General features: G+C 33.1%; 2 protein-coding genes across 4 annotated transcripts; one reads left to right on the top strand and one right to left on the bottom strand.

Moving 5' to 3' along the window:
* Positions 1-5,728, top strand: LOC109172609 (protein PIN-LIKES 7-like). Its single transcript, XM_019321801.1, has 10 exons — positions 1-175; positions 2,620-2,798; positions 2,940-3,019; positions 3,148-3,394; positions 3,523-3,740; positions 3,856-3,961; positions 4,080-4,180; positions 4,373-4,425; positions 4,676-5,004; positions 5,688-5,728. Exons 2-9 carry the CDS (start codon positions 2,664-2,666, stop codon positions 4,984-4,986), a joined length of 1,251 nt encoding a protein of 416 aa, XP_019177346.1. The 5' UTR covers positions 1-175; positions 2,620-2,663; the 3' UTR covers positions 4,987-5,004; positions 5,688-5,728.
* Positions 5,427-17,765, bottom strand: LOC109172608 (exosome complex exonuclease RRP44 homolog A). Of its 3 annotated transcripts, none has more exons than XM_019321798.1 (24): positions 17,573-17,765; positions 17,340-17,471; positions 17,086-17,243; positions 16,668-16,723; positions 15,666-15,788; positions 14,696-14,823; positions 14,354-14,594; positions 13,901-14,057; positions 13,243-13,483; positions 12,878-13,034; positions 12,719-12,787; positions 12,508-12,633; positions 12,280-12,332; positions 11,320-11,426; positions 10,707-10,761; positions 10,506-10,605; positions 9,437-9,548; positions 7,848-7,968; positions 7,340-7,399; positions 7,123-7,228; positions 6,949-7,044; positions 6,534-6,615; positions 6,384-6,449; positions 5,427-5,977 (listed from the first exon to the last, which is right to left on the bottom strand). In XM_019321798.1, exons 1-24 carry the CDS (start codon positions 17,624-17,626, stop codon positions 5,782-5,784), a joined length of 2,796 nt encoding a protein of 931 aa, XP_019177343.1. In that variant the 5' UTR covers positions 17,627-17,765; the 3' UTR covers positions 5,427-5,781. The 3 variants fall into 3 exon arrangements, 2 of the variants coding, with proteins under 2 accessions (XP_019177343.1, XP_019177344.1); XM_019321799.1 differs by having other exon boundaries at positions 13,901-14,054; XR_002052768.1 differs by having other exon boundaries at positions 5,600-5,977; positions 6,534-6,596.
* Positions 17,766-19,655: the final 1,890 nt, after the last annotated feature.

Below are 19,655 nucleotides of genomic sequence, written 5' to 3'. Positions count from 1 at the left end.
AACTGGGAAGTACTTAAAAGCATATATAGAAAGTTGTATACAGTATTTAGCTCTCTCCCTCTCTCTTCTTCTTCTTCTTCCTCAGGTTTCGGGTTTCTGATAGGATCAACGGCGCCCATTTCATCTTCTAAAGCTGCTCAGATAGGATATATTTCATTCCTTAGCTGCATTTCAGGTTTGTTTCTCCTCGCCTTTTCTTCATCTTCTATATGTTCTTCGTTAATGTTGCCTTCCTATTCCTGATTTCTGCAATTTTTATTTTTGTTTTGTATTTTACGCTTACAATTCTTCTGCACTTTTCCTGCTATAAAACATAAAATTCTTTCGCAAATTTGTTCGTTGTTTTCTTATATTTTTTACAAAACCAGAGATAATAAACTTGAATTTTATTGGCAAACCTTGAGGGAAGGTTACAGATCGAATCCTAATAGTAGGTGTAGTTGTTTGGCTAGCTCAGATGGGTTTAGATCAATTAGTTCAATTTTTTTTTTTTAAAAAAAAAAATTTGATTTCTGTTTTCCCATTTTAATTCAAATGAATGAATGATTCGTTAGATGTGTCAATTAACTTGTTAGGGGACACCGTCTTTTAGGTATTCTGGTAACTTTCGTTCATTTGGCATATTTGTACGTATCTATCGTTAAAATTGATATATATTCTTCTTCCAAAAAAATTGATATATTTGTGCCAATAAGGCGGCAATAATCGGGGGACGAAACATAAATTTCATATTTAAATATTATAGGTGGATTATTGCTAATATTTTTTTGTTAAATTTGTTATACAAAATCTTTTTAATGTAATTTACTTCTCTGATATATGTATAAAATATAAAATTATAAATGTATAGTCTCGTTATTAATTTAAATTTGTTAAATAAGATTGAATATATCATTTAAATATTTGACTCACACAAAGTATTTGACTTGTACACATTAAGAATGTTGAATATTAATATTTGATCCGCACATGTTTATGTATATATATACATACACATTTATAATTTCTATTATTTTACTTTTTTTTTTTTTATAATTAAAGTGAAGCACGTCATCAACACTCTGTACATATCTTAAATGTGCTCGAAAGGGACCTAAACTAAACCTTAAATTGTCATTTTTTGAATGAACGACCACGTAATATCAAACTAGTAGTGATTTAAGGAATTGGAAATTTCAAAGAGTTTAGGTCTCATTTTACTTGCTATATTTATTATTCATTACACAAATCAACTTTTCATTCTTTACTTATTTTCTTTAATATTTTAAAATTTGATTTTCCATATCTAATAGTACTTTTAATGCAATTTCTTACTATATAATTTTTATATACTAATAATAAACTTAATATTATAAAAAATTGAATAAAAATAACGTTAGTCAAGTCTCGTTAACTGAACTAGACACATAACATGAGATGGAATGAACAATAAAAAAAAGATTGAAAAATTAAAATCAAATCCATGCTCCATTCAAAAAATAAAATAAAAAAATTACCGTGTGTGTAATTTAATGTGAGTTTTTAAATATCATTACAAATATAAAATAAAGAATATAATATTTATTAAAAAATTTATATACTAATACTCACAACAAAACTATTTATATATTCTTTTTACAAAATTTATGAATTTATTTTCTGTTAAATAATAAGTTTAACTGGGTTCAAAAGTTATAAATATTTACGAAAAAAATGCATTCCCTGCCTTGTGAAAGTTAAGAATATTCTTGAATGTATGATAAGAGATACAACATAAGAACATGAATTTTCCTTGAACTTTCTGGAGCATTGTCATTATAACATGAAATGTGGAAGAGTGGGCCCAACCGTCATGTTAGCTCCACATAAGATTGACAAGTATGAGGCACTTTCTGCTCCCACATTTCATGGAGTATTCTATTTTCTTCCCTTTTCTGTCAAATCATTGTTGCTTTTCTACTTCGAATTTAATTCCCCAAATATTCCAATCCATAATTCTCCCTCAAATATATCTATTTCATTGACTTAATTGTCTGCAATAATTTAATTCATAACATTTATCACAATTTTTGAAAATAATCATATGTATATGTAATTAAATATCAGCAGTCAGCCATTCCGATTACCATTCTAAACGAGTGGTCATAGGTTCGAATTCTAATGGTGGAGGCTTAAATTCTTTAAACTGAAATTGTTTAAGAAAGTATAAAACATATATTACCTTATAAAGAATCATGAATATTTCAAAAAATATCGACCGTCCTAGCTTGGGTAGCTTTAGGTCAAAGCTTTGACATTAATTAAATTATACTTTAAAGGCATGTCATGAGTCCGGCCACAAGCGGAAAACTCAATCCAATTTGGACTCTCTTTCATTACATCGTACTTTCAAAATTATACAAAAATAAAATAAAATAAAATTAGGATAAGCTATTCCTAGGTTAGGAGTACGTAAATCCCAAACCATATATAACAATTAAATTATGAGAACTTGGACAGCCAGGTTGGTGATTAGTCTTTTTATTCGTCTTATAAACTCAATTCTATTCGTCTTTCTCAGGTTGAATTGACTGATATAAAACAATCTTTCTTTTAATTTGCCACCTTTTTGCAGGCTCTTTCTATATATTTGTTGAATTGTAGAGAAAGTTTGGGCAAGAAGAAAAGCTAAGGAGAAGAGAAAAATGGGGTTTTTTACGTTGTTTGAAGTGGCATCCATGCCAATATTGCAAGTGTTGATAATAAGTGTATTGGGAGCTGTAATGGCCACTGACTATTTCAAGCTTCTTCCTGCTGATGCTCGAAAATCCCTTAACAAAGTAAGCTTTTTTTTTTTTTTTTTTTCAATTCTAGTATCTTTTGCACAATATACAATCAGGCAAGTTACATGGTATATCTAATATAATTGTATCAAGTACTATAAGATTAATACCGGTGATAATATATGTATGGCATTGCAGATAGTGTTTGTGGCCTTTACGCCATCGCTCATGTTTGCAAACCTGGCAAAAACTGTCACACTGGAAGACATAATTTCATGGTACAGGACTAAAGCATATATACATATATATGGTTCTTTAAATAAGGAAAAACAATGAAGTTTTGAATCCACAGATCAGAAATTGGGAAATAATGGATGGTTTGACTTATTATATATGTTGAGTGCAGGTGGTTTATGCCCATAAATATTGGGTTAACCTTTGTGTTTGGAGGAATTCTGGGATGGATTGCAGTAAAAGTACTGAAACCAAAACCACATCTAGAAGGCCTCATCATTGCCACATGTTCTTCTGGGAATTTGGGAAACCTTCTGCTCATCATCATTCCTGCAATCTGCAATGAGGATGGAAGCCCTTTTGGTGATAAATCTGTTTGCTCTACTATTGGAATGTCATATGCCTCCTTCTCCATGGCGGTAAGAATGCGCTACCTAGCTTGCTCTGCTCTTATATATATTCGGATTTTTAATTGCACCGAAACATACATGTCTATTTGCAAGAAGCTCTAATAATTAATGATATGATTTTGGTTGAAATGGTGCAGCTTGGAGGTTTCTACATATGGACATATACTTACCAATTAGTAAGAAACTCATCTGTGAAGCTAAAAGCACAGCTAGCCGCAGAAGCTGCAGCAGAGATAGTGAAGGAGCCAAACAAAGACTTAAATGCAAATGAGAAGTCTGGCCTCCTTGAGAATGAAGCTCAAGATCATCTTGCTGTCAGTGTCCTACCACCTGGAAATGACCTGGAAAATCCCAATGTAATTAAGATCTGTTTTACATATATATATTCTCACCTGCACAATTGAATGTTAGAGTTTACAGGATGGATAGTTTTCTGAAAATTGCATTGTGTGCTCAATTTATGAACAGATTAATGGATCAGTAGAGAAGAAAGAGGGTGGAACATTGTTGAGCCATTTTTCTGGGGTTTTGCACACAATTCTGGAGGAGTTAATGGCACCTCCAACTGTTGGAGCTGTGAGTTTCTTTCTTTTTTCTTTTCAATTATTTCTGCTGAGTTTTTGCATTATATTGATGGATACATATATACAAAGTTGACACTATTTATTTTTTATATAATGTTTGTAAATTTCAGATTTTGGGATTTCTGTTTGGGGCAGTAACATGGCTGAGGAACCTAATAATTGGTGACAGTGCTCCCCTTAGAGTCATCCAAGACTCTGTCACATTATTAGGGTATGTAATCATAATTTGTGTAGTACAGTTGTATCTTGTGCTTTGTAAGGAATATTATGAAAAATGTACAACTTGCAAATGCTTTGTATAGTTGGTACAATTTTACAAAATACATAACATTATAGTCCATGTAAAATTTTTCCAAATATATACATAGGATGCTAATGTTCTTTTTGTCTCTCATGCATACAGGAATGGAACCATCCCATGCATCACCCTTATACTAGGTGGCAACCTCACTCAAGGTAAAATTTGTCCAATTTCTTATTTCAAAACATTACAAGTTGGATTCACGTACCCGAAACCAGCAAATTATAGACCACAGATAAATATTTATTTTTAGTATGTTGAAAGTTCATTTTTCAGTACACAAAAATATAATTTTAAAAATGAGCACTGGATCAATGTATTAAAAATAAAATGTTGTGTCAATGGCCATGGTCTATGGTATAATGATTGCCCAAAACCTTAACAAAAATGTTGTGCACTTAACAGGTTTACGCAAGGCTAAGATCTCGCCATTAGTGATCCTAGCAGTTGTGTGCGTGCGGTACATCTTGAGTCCGCTGGTGGGAATCGGCATCGTTAGGGCTGCATCTAACTTGGGGTTCCTTCCGGCGGATCCGTTGTTCCATTTTGTGCTGATGGTTCAGTTCACTTTGCCGCCGGCCATGAATATTGGGACCATGACGCAGCTGTTTGATGTAGCACAAGAGGAGTGTTCGGTGCTTTTCCTGTGGACGTATTTGGTTGCAACAATTGCGCTCACTTTATGGTCAACGGTGTTCATGTGGATCTTGTCATAGCCCACAATATAATGGCTCGCTCATCACCGTCCAATTTCTTTTATTTTTAGTATATATATATATATATATATATTAGAAATGTATTCCCACCCAAAAAAAAAAAAAAAAAAAAAAAAAGAATGTTAGATCTGTAGCTCCTTTATGTATTTTTTTTTTTTATTGGGTATTTGTTATTATTCTTGCTGTTTTAGGATAAATGATTGCTCAGTCATTCAGTTAATTATAAAAGCCGTTTTGAAATATTCTAATTGCTTGTGTCTTCAGATCATCTTATGCACTTTCCCAAAAGCTTGCCAGTGGCCGATGGCTGCTAACCTGTTTCAACTAAAAAAGAAAGTCAAATTAAGTAAAACTAATTTCTGGTTTCAAAAAAAAAAAAAAAGAGTAAAACTAATTTCTCCTCCAGTGACACTCGAATAATTTTGTATATAAATTTAATATAATTTGTACCAAAAGCTCACTTTTTAGTGTTTTTCTTACAATAGAAAATAACAAACACAGCATTTTTTGAGAGAAAACTTTGTTTTAATATAAATACAATATATGGAGATGGCTACAGGCTGGTCTAGCCCATGAACCGATCTTGTTGGCTGACTAGGGAACGAGGTGCAAGTAAAACAAAAGAAAAAGGGGTTGGCATTAACTTGTAATGTTTTTTTTAATCTCTAATCAATCTTGTTGTACACAATACAACAACACAGCATGCCACAGCCTATATGCTAACTATATTGAACATCACCGACGGTAGAAAAGCAGAAGGTTGTCTGTCTTCCCAATTTTGTTTGAACCCTTAGATCAGATGAGGGTCATTTGGAGGACTGGGCGGTTAGGCTGAGGTTCTACCACTTCCAAATGAATTCTCACAGATTGAAGAATGCCGTAGGTAACACTCCCATCCAACTTCTTGACCCTCTGTTCCTGCTCATCAATCAACCATTCTCCTGACTTGTCGCGTTTAGATGTCAAGTATACAGGTCCTTCAATACCATACCTGCAAACACAGATGCCCCAAACATCACCCATATATAGAGGCAAAGCAACTGGAATTTCTTGAGAATATAGGATAGAATATATATATATATATATATATATATATATATATATATATATATATATATATATATATATATATATATATATATATATATATGAAATCAAGAAAAACGTATTAAGCTGTCTCTGTAAACAGAGATTTAAAAATGGCTAAAGGTTTGTTTAAAATGGTCTTGTGAAATAGAAGTCAAGACATTTCAAGTGCTCAATTTGTTTACATAAATTCAAAATGGCATTTTATCATTTAAGTTATAGACCGGGAAAAGTTAAGAACAAACCAAAGAGAATCAATTAAGTAAACAGTTAAAAGTAATGCAATCAAGTTGCAGTAGAGAGTGTCGTACTTGGGCACAAAAACGATGAAGCCATTGGCCCTTATTTTCAAAATTCTAGCTTCTGTATCTGTGGGGCTGCAAGAACACAAGCAAGAATTAGGAAGAGAAACAAGTGATAGAAAAGGATCAGGATAAGGACTTGATAGAATGTCCTCATACTTCTTTCTGAAGAAAATAACAGTATGGAGCTCTACTGATGCCCTGCTAGCCATCTGGGCATTCCTGTGCCGATAATTCAAATCTGTTTCAAACAGGGAAATTAGTTAGCTCAACCAAGAAAAAAAAAAAGAAAAAAAGAAATTAGCAATCTAGGGAGCTGCAGAAAAATCATATCCAAAAAGAAATTTGATACGTATGTGGTTTACCAACAAGTCTGTTACTATCAATAAAACACAGTACAGAGGAAAGTAAGTTGCAATGATAATCCACAAAGAACAATGAAAATGCAACCAAGTAGAAGAAGAGGTTAGGTTTTGCATACGGTCCAAAGAGGAAAATATAGAATGCAATTTTGTTCACTAATTAAAATAATAAAGAGAAGATATATTTGGATATAATACAGTAGAATACATACTATCAGAAATACTGGTTAGCTTGGCTTTGTCACCAAAAACATCAGGAAGTTTGTAAATCCCCATGGATGCAGCAAGCAGTCGGTGGACAATGACATCTGGAACAGAAAACATTTAACTCCATATGCTTTTACCGATAGAACTGGAGCCAAGCAGGAGTGGAGGTTTCACTTTACCTGCATATCTTCTTATTGGTGAGGTGAAATGTGTATACAGTGGGGCTGCAAGACCATAATGACAAAATTCTGGTGGACTAAGTTCTCCACTGCAAAAATAAACTGCCTGAAATTCCAAAACAGAAGAAAGTTTTAAGCACTAGGCATTCCTAGCACCACTTTAATGATTTTCACAAAAAAAAATAAATGATATAAAAAATTAATCAAGGGGAAGTACCTGTGTCATGCATCTGGTCGTTAAAATACGGATCAGCTTATTAAAGTATGGATCATCACCCTGACAAACAGAATTGCCAAGACAAATTGTTAAGGCATGATTGCATTATATGTTCTCAGGAGAAAATTTCCAAATCAAATGTAAACATATTTGAGGTTCTTTCCAACAAATTCTTAGGCTGGTGATAGGTGGTGCAGCTTTTGGCTGAGGTGAGGTACAAACAGAGAAGCACTGTTTGTCCTCACAGCCCAACAAAATAATTCCATAAAGCTTTGTTTATTGCCAATTTAGACAATCCAGATAAACCCAAATAGTCCATATGAATCTTGCTTTGATACTAAGAATTCTTATTTAAACAATCTTGATTTGAATGGGATGCACAAGTTCTAACTCAAATCAATGAAAACAACAAACCAATAGTGCTGCAAAGATAATGGGAGAAATCAATCTTGGAGTTTATCTGTTAGTTTCTGACTAAGACACTAAGTATCAACAAAAGACAACTCACCACAGCACGATCAAGAGAATCAGCTAATGCTTTTGACGATGTTGTATCCAAAAATATTCCAACAGCTGCAGCCACTCGAAGCAGAGGTTCAAGCATTTCTTTGGTTGGGCTGGGATGACGCCTGCAGTAAATATAGGCATTAATGCAAGATGTGAAGGCTATGTTTGGTAGAGCTTATAGCTTCTTTTTTTTGAACAGCTTATAGCTTTTTTTTAAGCTACAAATAAGCTATAAGCTCTGTTTGGTAAAACATAAATTTGGCCCTGTTTGGTAACATAGTTAGCTTATCAACCAATTTTAGCTTGTTTGACCACTATTAGCTACTTGACTTGGTTAAACAGCCAATATGAGTGTTTGGTTAATCAGCTTTTTGTAACAGTTTATTGCTTCAAAACGCTAAAAATAAAAAAGCTGCTCAAAGCATCTTTTTCGATAAGCTTTTTGAGAAAATAAATTATACCATTAAAGGTCATTTTGCAGGTAATCAACTATAAGCTAACATCTAATTTACCAAACATCTTTCTACAATCAGCTAATGCTATCAACAAGTCAAACCCACTAACACAATCCGCTAACAACTATTTGCCAAACACCCCCTTACGAGCTTAGTGTTTCAAAATAAGCTAGTAGCTACCAGCTTTTAGCTTTCAACTTTAAGGTACCTTATAAGCTAGGTATGCCAAACAGAGCCAAATTATCAATGGGAATTGGACAAATGCAATAAAAAAATCAACGAGGACACATCCATCCGACATTGACTATTGTTCCAGTTCAATTATTATTCTTAACTTGAATTATCATAAACTACTTGTTAATATATTATCTAAACAAAAGCAATTGCCTAACCTTATAAGAAAAGCATCCCATTTATGAAGCACAATGTACCTTATTTACTTCAAAAAGCTAAGCTGGGCCAAATAGTACAAATATGCACAGTGAAGTACCTTTCAGATTAATACTGTTATACCATAATCCAATAGCATAGAACTCCATACAACTCTACAGAACATAAAGAAGCATGCTTCTAAAGCTTTCCTCCAGCCAATAACTTAGAATAGTGTGAAATAATCTGCAAGACATGTTTTTTTCCTCCAAATTGATTATTTTTAGAAACTAGGTTGCACTTAGCAAAAAAATGTCACTGAAGCAGATCACTTGGAGAGATGTTCATAAGGACGTGTTACACATGATATGTAGCATTGGCAATCTGGTATCCATGAGACTATATTATCCTCTGTATCACATTCAATTGCAAATCTTATGTGTGAAATTAATTTTATTCCTTCTCTGCAGACACACAAGGTGTGGAATAGTTACACATGACGTGTGGCATTGGCAATCTGGTATCCATGAGACTATATTATCCTCTTTATCACATTCAATCGCAAATCTTATGTGTGAAATTAAATTTATTCCTTTTCTGCAGACACAAGGTGTGGAATAGGAAGGGGGTTTTCTCAACAATGCTTTTCATTCAGTAGTTGTTGCCTGAGCACTTTATTCCTCAGCATGTAACAACCCAAGGCTAGCCAGGGGAAAGTAACCCAATTAATTGATATTCTAGTTGAAAAACACAAAGAAAAAGATACCTTAATAGTGAGCAGATAGGATAATGGTTCAGGATCTTTTCAGCAACTGAAATATTAGCAGCAAGCATAAATTCTTCAACCATTTGGTTAGCTTCACGAATTTGATACATCCCTGCAAATAGAATTTATTTATTAGCATCTGAACTTCTGAAGAGAGTGTAGGAGACATGTCATCCATGAAATAATTCCATATGTTCTATAGGTCTCCTTTTGCACTGGGAAGATTAGCTGAATGTCTTACCCCTCATTTATCCTTATAGTTTATTAGTTTAAAGGAGACCAAATGACCTAACCACAATATATAATAGTATAATTGCATAGATAGCATCTCAATCTGAATTCAATACTGAAGACAAGCAACAAGTTTTTGTGCACAGAAGGGCATCCAAACACTCAAGCTACTCAAAATGAAGCATATTAATGCCACATATCATTAAAAGTCATGTTAGGAATAAGACATCATCAAGAATAATTTGATAATCTATATGAACTATGATACAGTTGAAGTCAATATTAATCTGTACAGGGCAGCTTGACTTTAAAATCAGAATGTAACGAGGGGGAAATAAATCATGTGATATAGGCCATTTGCCCTCTCAGTGAGAGTCTCACCCAAAAAAAAAAAACGACAACAACAGAGATCTTTGGATGTCAAGATTCAAGCATCAAATAAGTAAATATCAAAGGAATGAACAATTAAGGCACAACTTTTATGAGTTTATTATTTCAGCTTATCTATATCTGCAAGCAGTTTTTGTTACTTTTTGACCTGTCTGGATAGGCTTTTGAAAAGCTATTTTGGGTTTATTCCCATAAGCTATTTCAAAGAACTTATCAGAACAAGCTGAAAATAGTTTGTAAAAGGGCAGTAAAATGGCAAACCCTTGAAAGCTGTTTTGAACTAATTGAAAAGCATTTATCTTTTAAAAAAATGTTTATTTTTAGCTGTTTATACAAACTAAGCCTTAGCTTTACATTTAATGTAATCCAGGTCATTATAAGGTTTTGCTCTCTATAAATCTATAATAGCATCTTCCTCAACTCTAATTATAGGAAAGACCAGACATACCAATATCAAGAGGGTCATGAGTTTCAGTGTCAATTTGAAATTTAACTTCAGCAGAAGCAAGTGTCAACGCCCCCCTATCAATACGTCTTTGCCTCATCATCTGCAAGGTAAAGTTACTTCACCAATATTTTGCTGAAATTTCAAATAAATAAATTTTATAATTGAAGTTTTGTGAGTAAAATAAATGGCAAGAAACAACACCTTTGCCAATGCATTCATATTCCGCAAATCTGTTGTTAATGGATCAACCAATCGACTGCAAAAGACAGGAGAATCCAAAAATATGAGAAATAGACAAAGGTAAGAACCATGTAAAAAAACACCAAAAGTAAAATATGCATAACATCTATCTGTACATGAACAAACTGCAACTATTTTCCAGTTTACTAAGGATAATAGTTAAATATTTTAAGTGCTTAACCTGTAAATCTATGATAACAGTGCATACCCCACATAAAATTCAGAAGTTAGTTCTTTTATAGTTTGATGTTTGGACAACGACAGTTTAATTAATATTTTGTAAAGCAAGACAGAAAGTAATCAATAGATTTCTGACAATTTTGAAATAAATTAAATTTGAAAACACATAACTAGGTCAAATAATGAGCATCCATATAAAGCCAATGACTGAAATAAATGCAACAAAATAGGCAGAGAGGTAAACATTAAAATGTTGTACAGACATAAAAATAGCACAGTTCACATTTTATATGAATATCTTAAAGCAGAGACTCCTCATTGTATGTGGTCAAACAATTGAGTTGTGATAGAGTGCACAAGCAAATATAACAGGTAAATGCAAAGCAGTTAAGACCTGTCATCCATCCTTGCTTGAGCCTCAACATAAGATAATGCAGCACATGATTTGATCACACTTTTTGTGTATCTTGTTGAGATAATCTCAGCTCCAGGTGTCATTTCCTGAAATATAAATAATGTGGAATAACAGCAAAATAAAAGGGAGCTGCTTGATGCAAATTTCATAAAGGAAAAGACGAAGTATAAAGAGGCCATAAATGAGCACTGTGTGCATAATTCACATGAAACAAATCCAGAAAGCATAATGATGACAATATATATGGCCATATGGGTGCTTGGTGAAAACATGATTAAGCAATCCAGAATTTTTAATGACAGGGGATAAGAGAACATATTTATGCTATAACATTAAAAACAAACAAAAGGGGATTTTGGGTGGATGTGGGGAGACAAGAGGTACAGTAGTTGGGTTATTTAGTATAATAGGTATGTCCCTCCCTTCCTCTATTTGACTTTTCACATCAGTCTTCAACCTTTCATGTGAGTGTATTTTTCAGGTTTTTCTATGATTGTTATATCCTTTAAAATAAGCCAAAGGTACTCGAAAGTGGAAGACAATCTTGTAGAATTTGCAGGGAACATTTGTGTATACATAATTATAATATATACTAGGAATTTTTAGTTAGTGGGAACAAGGGCACCACTAAAGACTCGCATTCAATTGAATATTTGAATCAATTAATGAATGAGTAAAAAATCCACCAAAATGGAAAGTTTGAAACAAGCAGGAATTGAAAACAATGGAAGTTATCAGTTGAGAACTATGTCAGCATTCACCCCTTCATAATCTCATTCTAAAGAGAAGCAATCAGTATTAGGGAAAGGGTTCCATAATGATATCAGGTTAAAAGTTAGGTTTAAATGTTTAATTCTAAAAGTATGATAAAGCAAATAACAAGGGATTTTAGCAAACTAAATTAATAAATAGAGAATACTAAACAATTAAACGACATACCCAAATAACTGAGAAGGCTAGTCTTTCAACATCAGCACGGAGTGAACAAATATCTGAAAGGAAATATTTATGTATCAGATAAGTAAAAAATTCAAACTAAAGCTATATGCCTAGTAAAATACTAAAATATAGGGTAGACAAAATCATAGCCAAGAAATTTATCCATCAATAAAGGTGAATAATGATATTTACATATCATGCCAGTAGTCCAGTACAGAAGAAAGTTACCTTCTGTTAAAGGTTTTGGAAGCATGTCAATGCGACGCTCAACAAGGTAGACAGAAGTGCCCCTTTGTGAGGCCTCATCATCTAGGGGAGTCCCAGGATGAACAAAATTTGTGACATCAGCAATATCTAATATCCATTAAAGACCAACATAAAATGAATTTGGTGCTGCTAATGTGACCAAGGAATAAAACTCAAAATTTTACAAGGATACGAACTCCAACTTCAAAATTCCCACTAGGAAGAGCAGTACAGTGCAATGCATCATCAATGTCCCTGCATCCTGAATCAAACAGAAAAAACACATGTTCATAAAGGGGAAAGCAATATAATAGTTGTAGAACAAGAATACTAACATATCAGGGCCTAATACCTGGAGGATCCACACTAAAAACACGAATATGACGCAAATCCTGCCTAGCAGGACTTGCTAAATCTTCAGGGGACACAGACCAAGGTAATGGTGGCAAGCAGGATAAAACTTGAGCCGAAAAGGGTCTGGCGTCTATATCATTCTCAATTAAAACCACCTAAAGTAATCAAGAGTGGTTGAGCCAAATTTAGCAACTTTCTGATAAATTCAGGTCATCTATACACAGCAATATATTATACGAAGGTGAACTGTGAGATCTTGCATGGGAAACAGAAAGAAAAGGAACATGATTGGTCTAAAAAAACATGCAACTAAAAATCAATCTTCTGATGTCTAAAAAGTGACAAAAGACCGTTACTACATACCTCACTTTCTGTGTCTCTGTCACCTATTCCTCCAATTGTCCTAACATAATGACCAGAGGGGTATCTTGATATAACATCCCATGAATCAACAGCAACAATGATCCGCTTGTCCATCAGATTTCCCAGCTGTCGAGTTTGTATCCGTATCTTTGGTATTCTGCGGTCTTTAGAGACAAATAATGCGTGGGCAACACCAGCAGAACCTGCTGGCAAAGGCATTGGCTCCAAAGACCCACAGTAACTGTGTGCACAATGTTTTAAAGGTAAGATGAATCAATCACTAAATAGCTCAAGACAGTTTTGTTTCTAACCCCATCACAGAATTCAAGAAATGGAGTGTGCATATGTTTAAAAAAAATTAAAAATAAAAATAAAATAAAACCCTTATTCTTGAAGTTGTTCATAAGCAAATATCACTCATAATGAATTAATGAAGTTCATGCTAGGGTCATGCAATTATGCAAAGAACATAAAAGGAGCTTTCAGAAACAGTCCAAATATGAAGGTAAATTTTCACCTTTTTCAATACTTAATTAGTTAACTTCTTTAACTGTAAACAGATAACACATGTATTGTACTTCCCATAAGATTTTGATCGTATAAAACCAATTAAAACAACATTCAACAATGAGCTAAATCATAGCATAACATGACTTACGAGTGCCAATTTCGCTTTATAATGCCAACAACACGTCCAGATGGACGTGAAGGCAGATTACCCGCTTCACTAGCTGAATTCTGCCCTAGATTTGTGACCCTCGGGGCATCATCGGCACTGTTCGGAACTAGATGTATATCTTCTTCTTCATCATCTTCTATAAAACAATAAATAGATTATGAGAATATTTAATTTGAAATAGGATACATAAAATCGAGTGAACAGGAGAACCAACACGCAGACATTCGAGATAACAAGGATCATAACATTGACTTAGCAAAAAAGAACAATATAGGCACGTAAAGAATTCAAGACAGAAAAAATTGTGGTTCAATTCTATTTGGTTATTGCTTCATCAGAGAGGCAAAACCAGCTTTCCCACCAATTACTAAGATTCTTTTAAAGTATACCAAAATCATGTTTTCATGAAATAAATAAATTCAACAAACTAACCATTATCAGCTATTGCAAGAGACTTCTCCTCATGCCATTGTTCTCGAGGCAAAATTTCAACTGCCACTACATCACCATCAAAAGCCCTATTCATATTTGCACGCCCATAGATTATTATCTCATCACCAATACTTTCACTCCCAACATATGCTTCAAATGGATTATAGCGGTTAACACGGAGCTTTCCTTGGTGGTATATTCCACGATGCAAGCCAGAAGTAATCTCTGACATTGGTTTATGCTACACAAAACACAAATAGCAAAGGAATTTATACAAGCACAGCAATTATTATGGCACATAAACGTTACATTAAGCCAAGCATGAGAAATGTTGCAAAATACCTCACTGTAGATGACCTTCCTCTTTGAAGGCCTCATGTCCTCAACATCATCCATATTAACATCTTCAGGAGGCTGAACAATCAAGTCAAGCAATTCCGGCTGACCAAGTGATCTAACATATGATTCAACTGAGATGAACGAAATTTTAAAATAACAAATAAAAATTAATCAGCTAGCTTAGATAGTTTAAATATTTCATTTAAAAATGACAAAGGAGCAACAAAAAAATGGAAAATAAGGGAAAAAACATAGGCCAACTAACCAAAATAAATGCCAATTTTTTTAGACCAGTTGCTATTTAGCTTAAGTTTTTAATTTTTGCAATTTATACCAGCCTTTTCTGTAGCAATTATTCCCAATTTTGTTTCAAACTGATCAAACTCATCTTCCTAATCATCTTTTTTTCTACCTTTACAATTCTAAAAATATCCTTTGTCCACCCTTAAGAATTTCTTCAACCCAATTACCAACATTGTCAAATAGCTAACCTAATTGCAACTCAAACCACCACAACTATTACCAAATAACTTTCTTATTCACAGATTTTTTATCTGTGGACAGCATCCTAGACTTATTTCAACCACATTTGCTGTAGAAACATCACAATAAGCACCCCAATCACAGGCCCAAAAACAAATTTCATCATCCCAACTTAGGATTTTGTTGCTGCTGGTAATTGGAAAAGATATTTATTGGGAGAAAGAGATTTTAGAATATAAGGGTAGAAAATAGCATTATATTTAGCAGGGTTAGGTCAATTTTGACTCAAATGGGGAATGCAAAGTTTGTGACAAAAAATACAACTGCAGCAAAGCTTTGGCTGAAATTGCAACTTGTCTAAAGATTTAGCTTTCTTTAGTTAATTAATAGGCCAAAAAATAAGTGAGAACAGCTGCAGCAAAGCAATCACATCAAACCTCATAAAAACATTCACAAAATTCATTACAGAAAAAGAGATGAGAATGAGCACCAGTTTCTGCCGGAATGCCTTCTTCAGAAGCCTTTCTCTTGTTTTCTCGATCATTGGTGATTAGCAACACTTGTGCTGTACCTCCAAGGTGATTCTGATACCATTGAGTTGCAACCCTGATGGCTATGTCATCAAAGTTTAGAAATCAGTACTTGCTCAATTAATACAGTTACCCTAAGGAATAGAAAATAAGACCTATATATACTCAACATTAATCAATAATATATAATTCTCTTTTGCCACCATCATAGTGAAAGTACACCCTTAGGACAACCACAAAACCACCTATTAACATCATTTGCATGGCACAAGTAGTACATATCCAATATCACATTCTTAGTGTCAACTAAGAGAACTCAGAAAACTGTATTATTGTGTTGTGTTTGAACTAAGCCTGTACAGTCTATATATATACAACATGGAGCAAGCTCATCCACAGAAATTCAAAAAACAAAAGAAAGGTAAGGAGAAATCATCTAACCAATCCCTCCTAATTATTCTAACACTTAGACACAGTAACAGCTAGTGGATTTTGTGCAGTGGGGTCAAATAAGAATTTGGGTACTTTTTGTCAAGGGCTCTGGAAGGTTATCCAGTGTGCATTGTCAGATTGCAAAAAGCTGAGGCTGTGCCTTCACTACATACTACATTTAGATCAACTTGTCTAATGCTCTAAGCTTCAAAATGTTCTGAGAAATATACAGCACCAACTGAGGTATAGCACAATAATAACTCTTCTTACTTGGAGTGGAATCAGTAATGAAATTGGCATGTCCATGTAAATTACTTGTCACAACCAAATAATTGATCCTTTTCAATATCAGTGAACATCATCATTAAACATATGCAAGTAACTGTGATTCCATGAGAACTACTAGTACTATCAACTTAAGCCAGAAGAAACTATTGAATGCAGCAAGAATGAAAAGTCATGTAGCAATAATGTGCATAAAGGAGCAGTATTTTTAAATGCAATATTAGCCATTCACAGAAAGAACAAACCTCTGTCATTACGATCATTTGGACTTTCACCAGGCATGGCCTTCACATATGTATCCCTTCAGGAGCATAGGGGAAAAAATATCATAATCTCAACCTCAGCATTACTAATTTTAGAAGTATAAAACATGGACAGACTTCATTTCACACTGTCAGTGTTTTATAACATGTGATTCTGAGTCCTTTTGAAAACCAGTAGTAATATTATGGACTGTGTAGAAAAGATCAAACAAAGAAGTTGAAAAGCATAAGGCTGTAATTGTTAAATAGCCAGTAGCACATTGCATGAACTCAACTTAATAAATGCAATTGGTAGTACAATAAAACATACGGAGTACATTTTAGCTACCATCCAACTTTAAATAATATCGAGGCATTCATGGATGGAAGTAGATAGAGAAAGAGGAAAAAGAGGACATACTTATGGTACTCATTGGAAAAGACAAAGAACTTCCTGAGAGAATTGCTACATAGAGCTCTAAGTCTATTATAAACAGAAATGTTCTTGTTCTTCACCTCCTCCAACACCACCGATAGCACCACCACATTATCAATCGCAGGATTCTCCAGCAAATCAATCTAAATTCAAAAAATAATAATAATAACCAAAATATCACACACAGAAACACATTCCGTACAAATATACCGCAGCAACTTGAGCAGACGAAATAAGACCTGGTGAAGAACAACATTAGTGTCGACAACGAGGATACGGGAGGAGCTCAAGCGAGCGGTAGAAACATCGCAGGTTTTACAAAACGTGGCTCCGCAGTAGATATCGTCACGGAGATAGTGTTCCCTAACGACCTGCGATTAACAGAATTTTCACGATATATAATCCTCATGATAAACCCTAAGCATTCTCTTCACTGAATAGTGCGATTATCAAGTGAAAGTTGCGAACTCACCTTGATTACTTTCCCCTGCTTAGTTTTCCGTACGAATGATTTGCTCTGCAGCATTTTCACAGAGCTGCAGTAATGGCCGACTTCCAGAGACAGAGAGTGTTGTGATGGTGGTTCGCGGCCGTTGGGTTTATAAATATTCGGCTCTTTCCGGTTGGGCCTGATTCAAAGGGACCCTAGTTATCTTTCCCCCCTTCTTTCTAATATTACTAAACCAAGTGTGAAGAAATACCAGGAAGTCTTTCATTTCAATTCTCATGACCTGATTTGTTATACATTTTTCATTTTTCAAGATCCTTTACTTCTTTTACCCCCAAAAAAAAAAAATGATCCTTTACTTCTCTCTTTTACAAATTGTAATATTGAAGGCTAATGTTGGGAATAATTCTCAAAAATCTTTTAGCATTATATATTTTTAAACACTTATGTGTGATTATGATTACATCTTTTAGAGAATTATGTGTTATTTTAATATGATTTTGATTACCTCTTTTAGAGAATTATATGGCAACATAATTAATAAAAACTAAGTTAATAAATATAAATATATAAATTATTATAAATATTAAAACGTAAAGTAAATTATTATAAATTTATATATTATCATATTGTTAAGCTAAAATATTATTATTCTTAGATCAAAATATCTAAAAGATAATTATTTATCATTATTTCAAAAGTACAATTATTTCATAGTTATAGTATCAAACAAATTTATAAGTAATATAATTTTATGGTATATGTTGATAAATTACAATAAATAAATAAATACTTATTTTGAAATTTTAAAAATATAATTTATTGTTGACCTTGAAGTTTAATATACAAGCTTTAAAAACCTTTTCACAAATAATAAATTATTAACACTACAATTTCATATGAATTTTACCTTATAGTATTTATCTCATTGTGTAGTAATATTCTATTACACATTTTAGTATATGTTCAAACATACTTTCTCAACCTAATTCAACACATCCTGAGACTCAATCTCATGAACTCCTACATGGAGAAGTCACTACATGCCATCTGAGCACAATGGCACAATGTGATTGGCTTGTGTAATAATATTTGATTGGATGTTATTTGTATTTGATTATTGAGTAGATTCTCTTTGTAACTTGTGGTAGGATCGACAAATTAATAAACAACCATTGTATATACACAATTTTATTACCACTTAAGAGATGAACACTATACGGTGATATAATTCAATAGGAAAAAAAACATATATAAATAAAAGTTAATAATAATAGGTGTCAAATTGGAATGTTTTTTTAATGAATACTTAATTGCACTTTTTTGAATAGTAATTCAATAACTTATTTGACAATTATCTCAAAATTTATATATTCATATACTTGAAATGATTAGTGAGTGTGATAAATTAATTTTTAAATTGTATTATGAAGTGAAAAAATAACTTGTTGTTTGATGGCATCATTGTTACAATACTTTCTATAAGGAATGTATCAAGTTCGAGTCATAATTGTGTGAATTTAAGCCACATATAAATGCCAAGAGTTACTTGAATTTACTGAGTTTTTTTTCCCCCAATTTTTGTACCACGACTATTAGATCATTCTCATAGTTGGTTCCTGACTATTAAGTTTTTCACATTTGGTCATACAACTTTTAAAACATTGTCACATTTGATTTTTTGATCTAATTTACGGTCACGAGTAACCATTTTTTTTTAGCTGAAAAGTGTCATAGAAAATTACAACTTTATTATACACGATAATTCAATTGACTATTATGTACTCATGTTCAATAACATAAAGATATAAATTTGATAACCAGTGATCAAACTTTTGACTGGAGGACCAAGTGTGGCAAAATTTTGAAAATAGTAAGATCGAAGGTGACAATATTTTAAAAAACACGGGACAAAATGTGAAAAAAGTAATAATCAGTGACTAAATGTGAAAATTGTCCAACAATTGCGAAACCAAAAATCGAAAAAAACAAAAAACTTTAAAATGTACTCTCAATTCTTCTTTCTTTGTACTCTAGATTCTTCTTTTCAATACTAAATACCTAAAAATTTAATGGCGTGTACCTATAATTTTATATGGTCATTCTT

The sequence above is a fragment of the Ipomoea nil genome, unplaced genomic scaffold (genome assembly GCF_001879475.1).
Source record: "Ipomoea nil cultivar Tokyo-kokei standard unplaced genomic scaffold, Asagao_1.1 scaffold0418, whole genome shotgun sequence".
Lineage (NCBI taxonomy): Eukaryota > Viridiplantae > Streptophyta > Magnoliopsida > Solanales > Convolvulaceae > Ipomoea > Ipomoea nil.
Note: the sequence above shows the minus strand (reverse complement) of the source record. Positions and strands in the feature narration are given on the sequence as shown.

Coding starts and splice junctions, on each gene's coding strand:
- LOC109172609 (XM_019321801.1), top strand. CDS start 2,664: ATGGGGTTTTTTACGTTGTTTGAAGTGGCATCCATGCCAATATTGCAA. Junction 3,020..3,147: donor CTGGAAGACATAATTTCATG/GTACAGGACTAA, acceptor TGTTGAGTGCAG/GTGGTTTATGCCCATAAATA. Junction 3,395..3,522: donor ATGCCTCCTTCTCCATGGCG/GTAAGAATGCGC, acceptor GAAATGGTGCAG/CTTGGAGGTTTCTACATATG.
- LOC109172608 (XM_019321798.1), bottom strand. CDS start 17,626: ATGCTGCAGAGCAAATCATTCGTACGGAAAACTAAGCAGGGGAAAGTA. Junction 17,244..17,339: donor CTAATGTTGTTCTTCACCAG/GTCTTATTTCGT, acceptor TTTTGAATTTAG/ATTGATTTGCTGGAGAATCC. Junction 10,762..11,319: donor CAAGCAAGGATGGATGACAG/GTCTTAACTGCT, acceptor TGTCTTTTGCAG/TCGATTGGTTGATCCATTAA.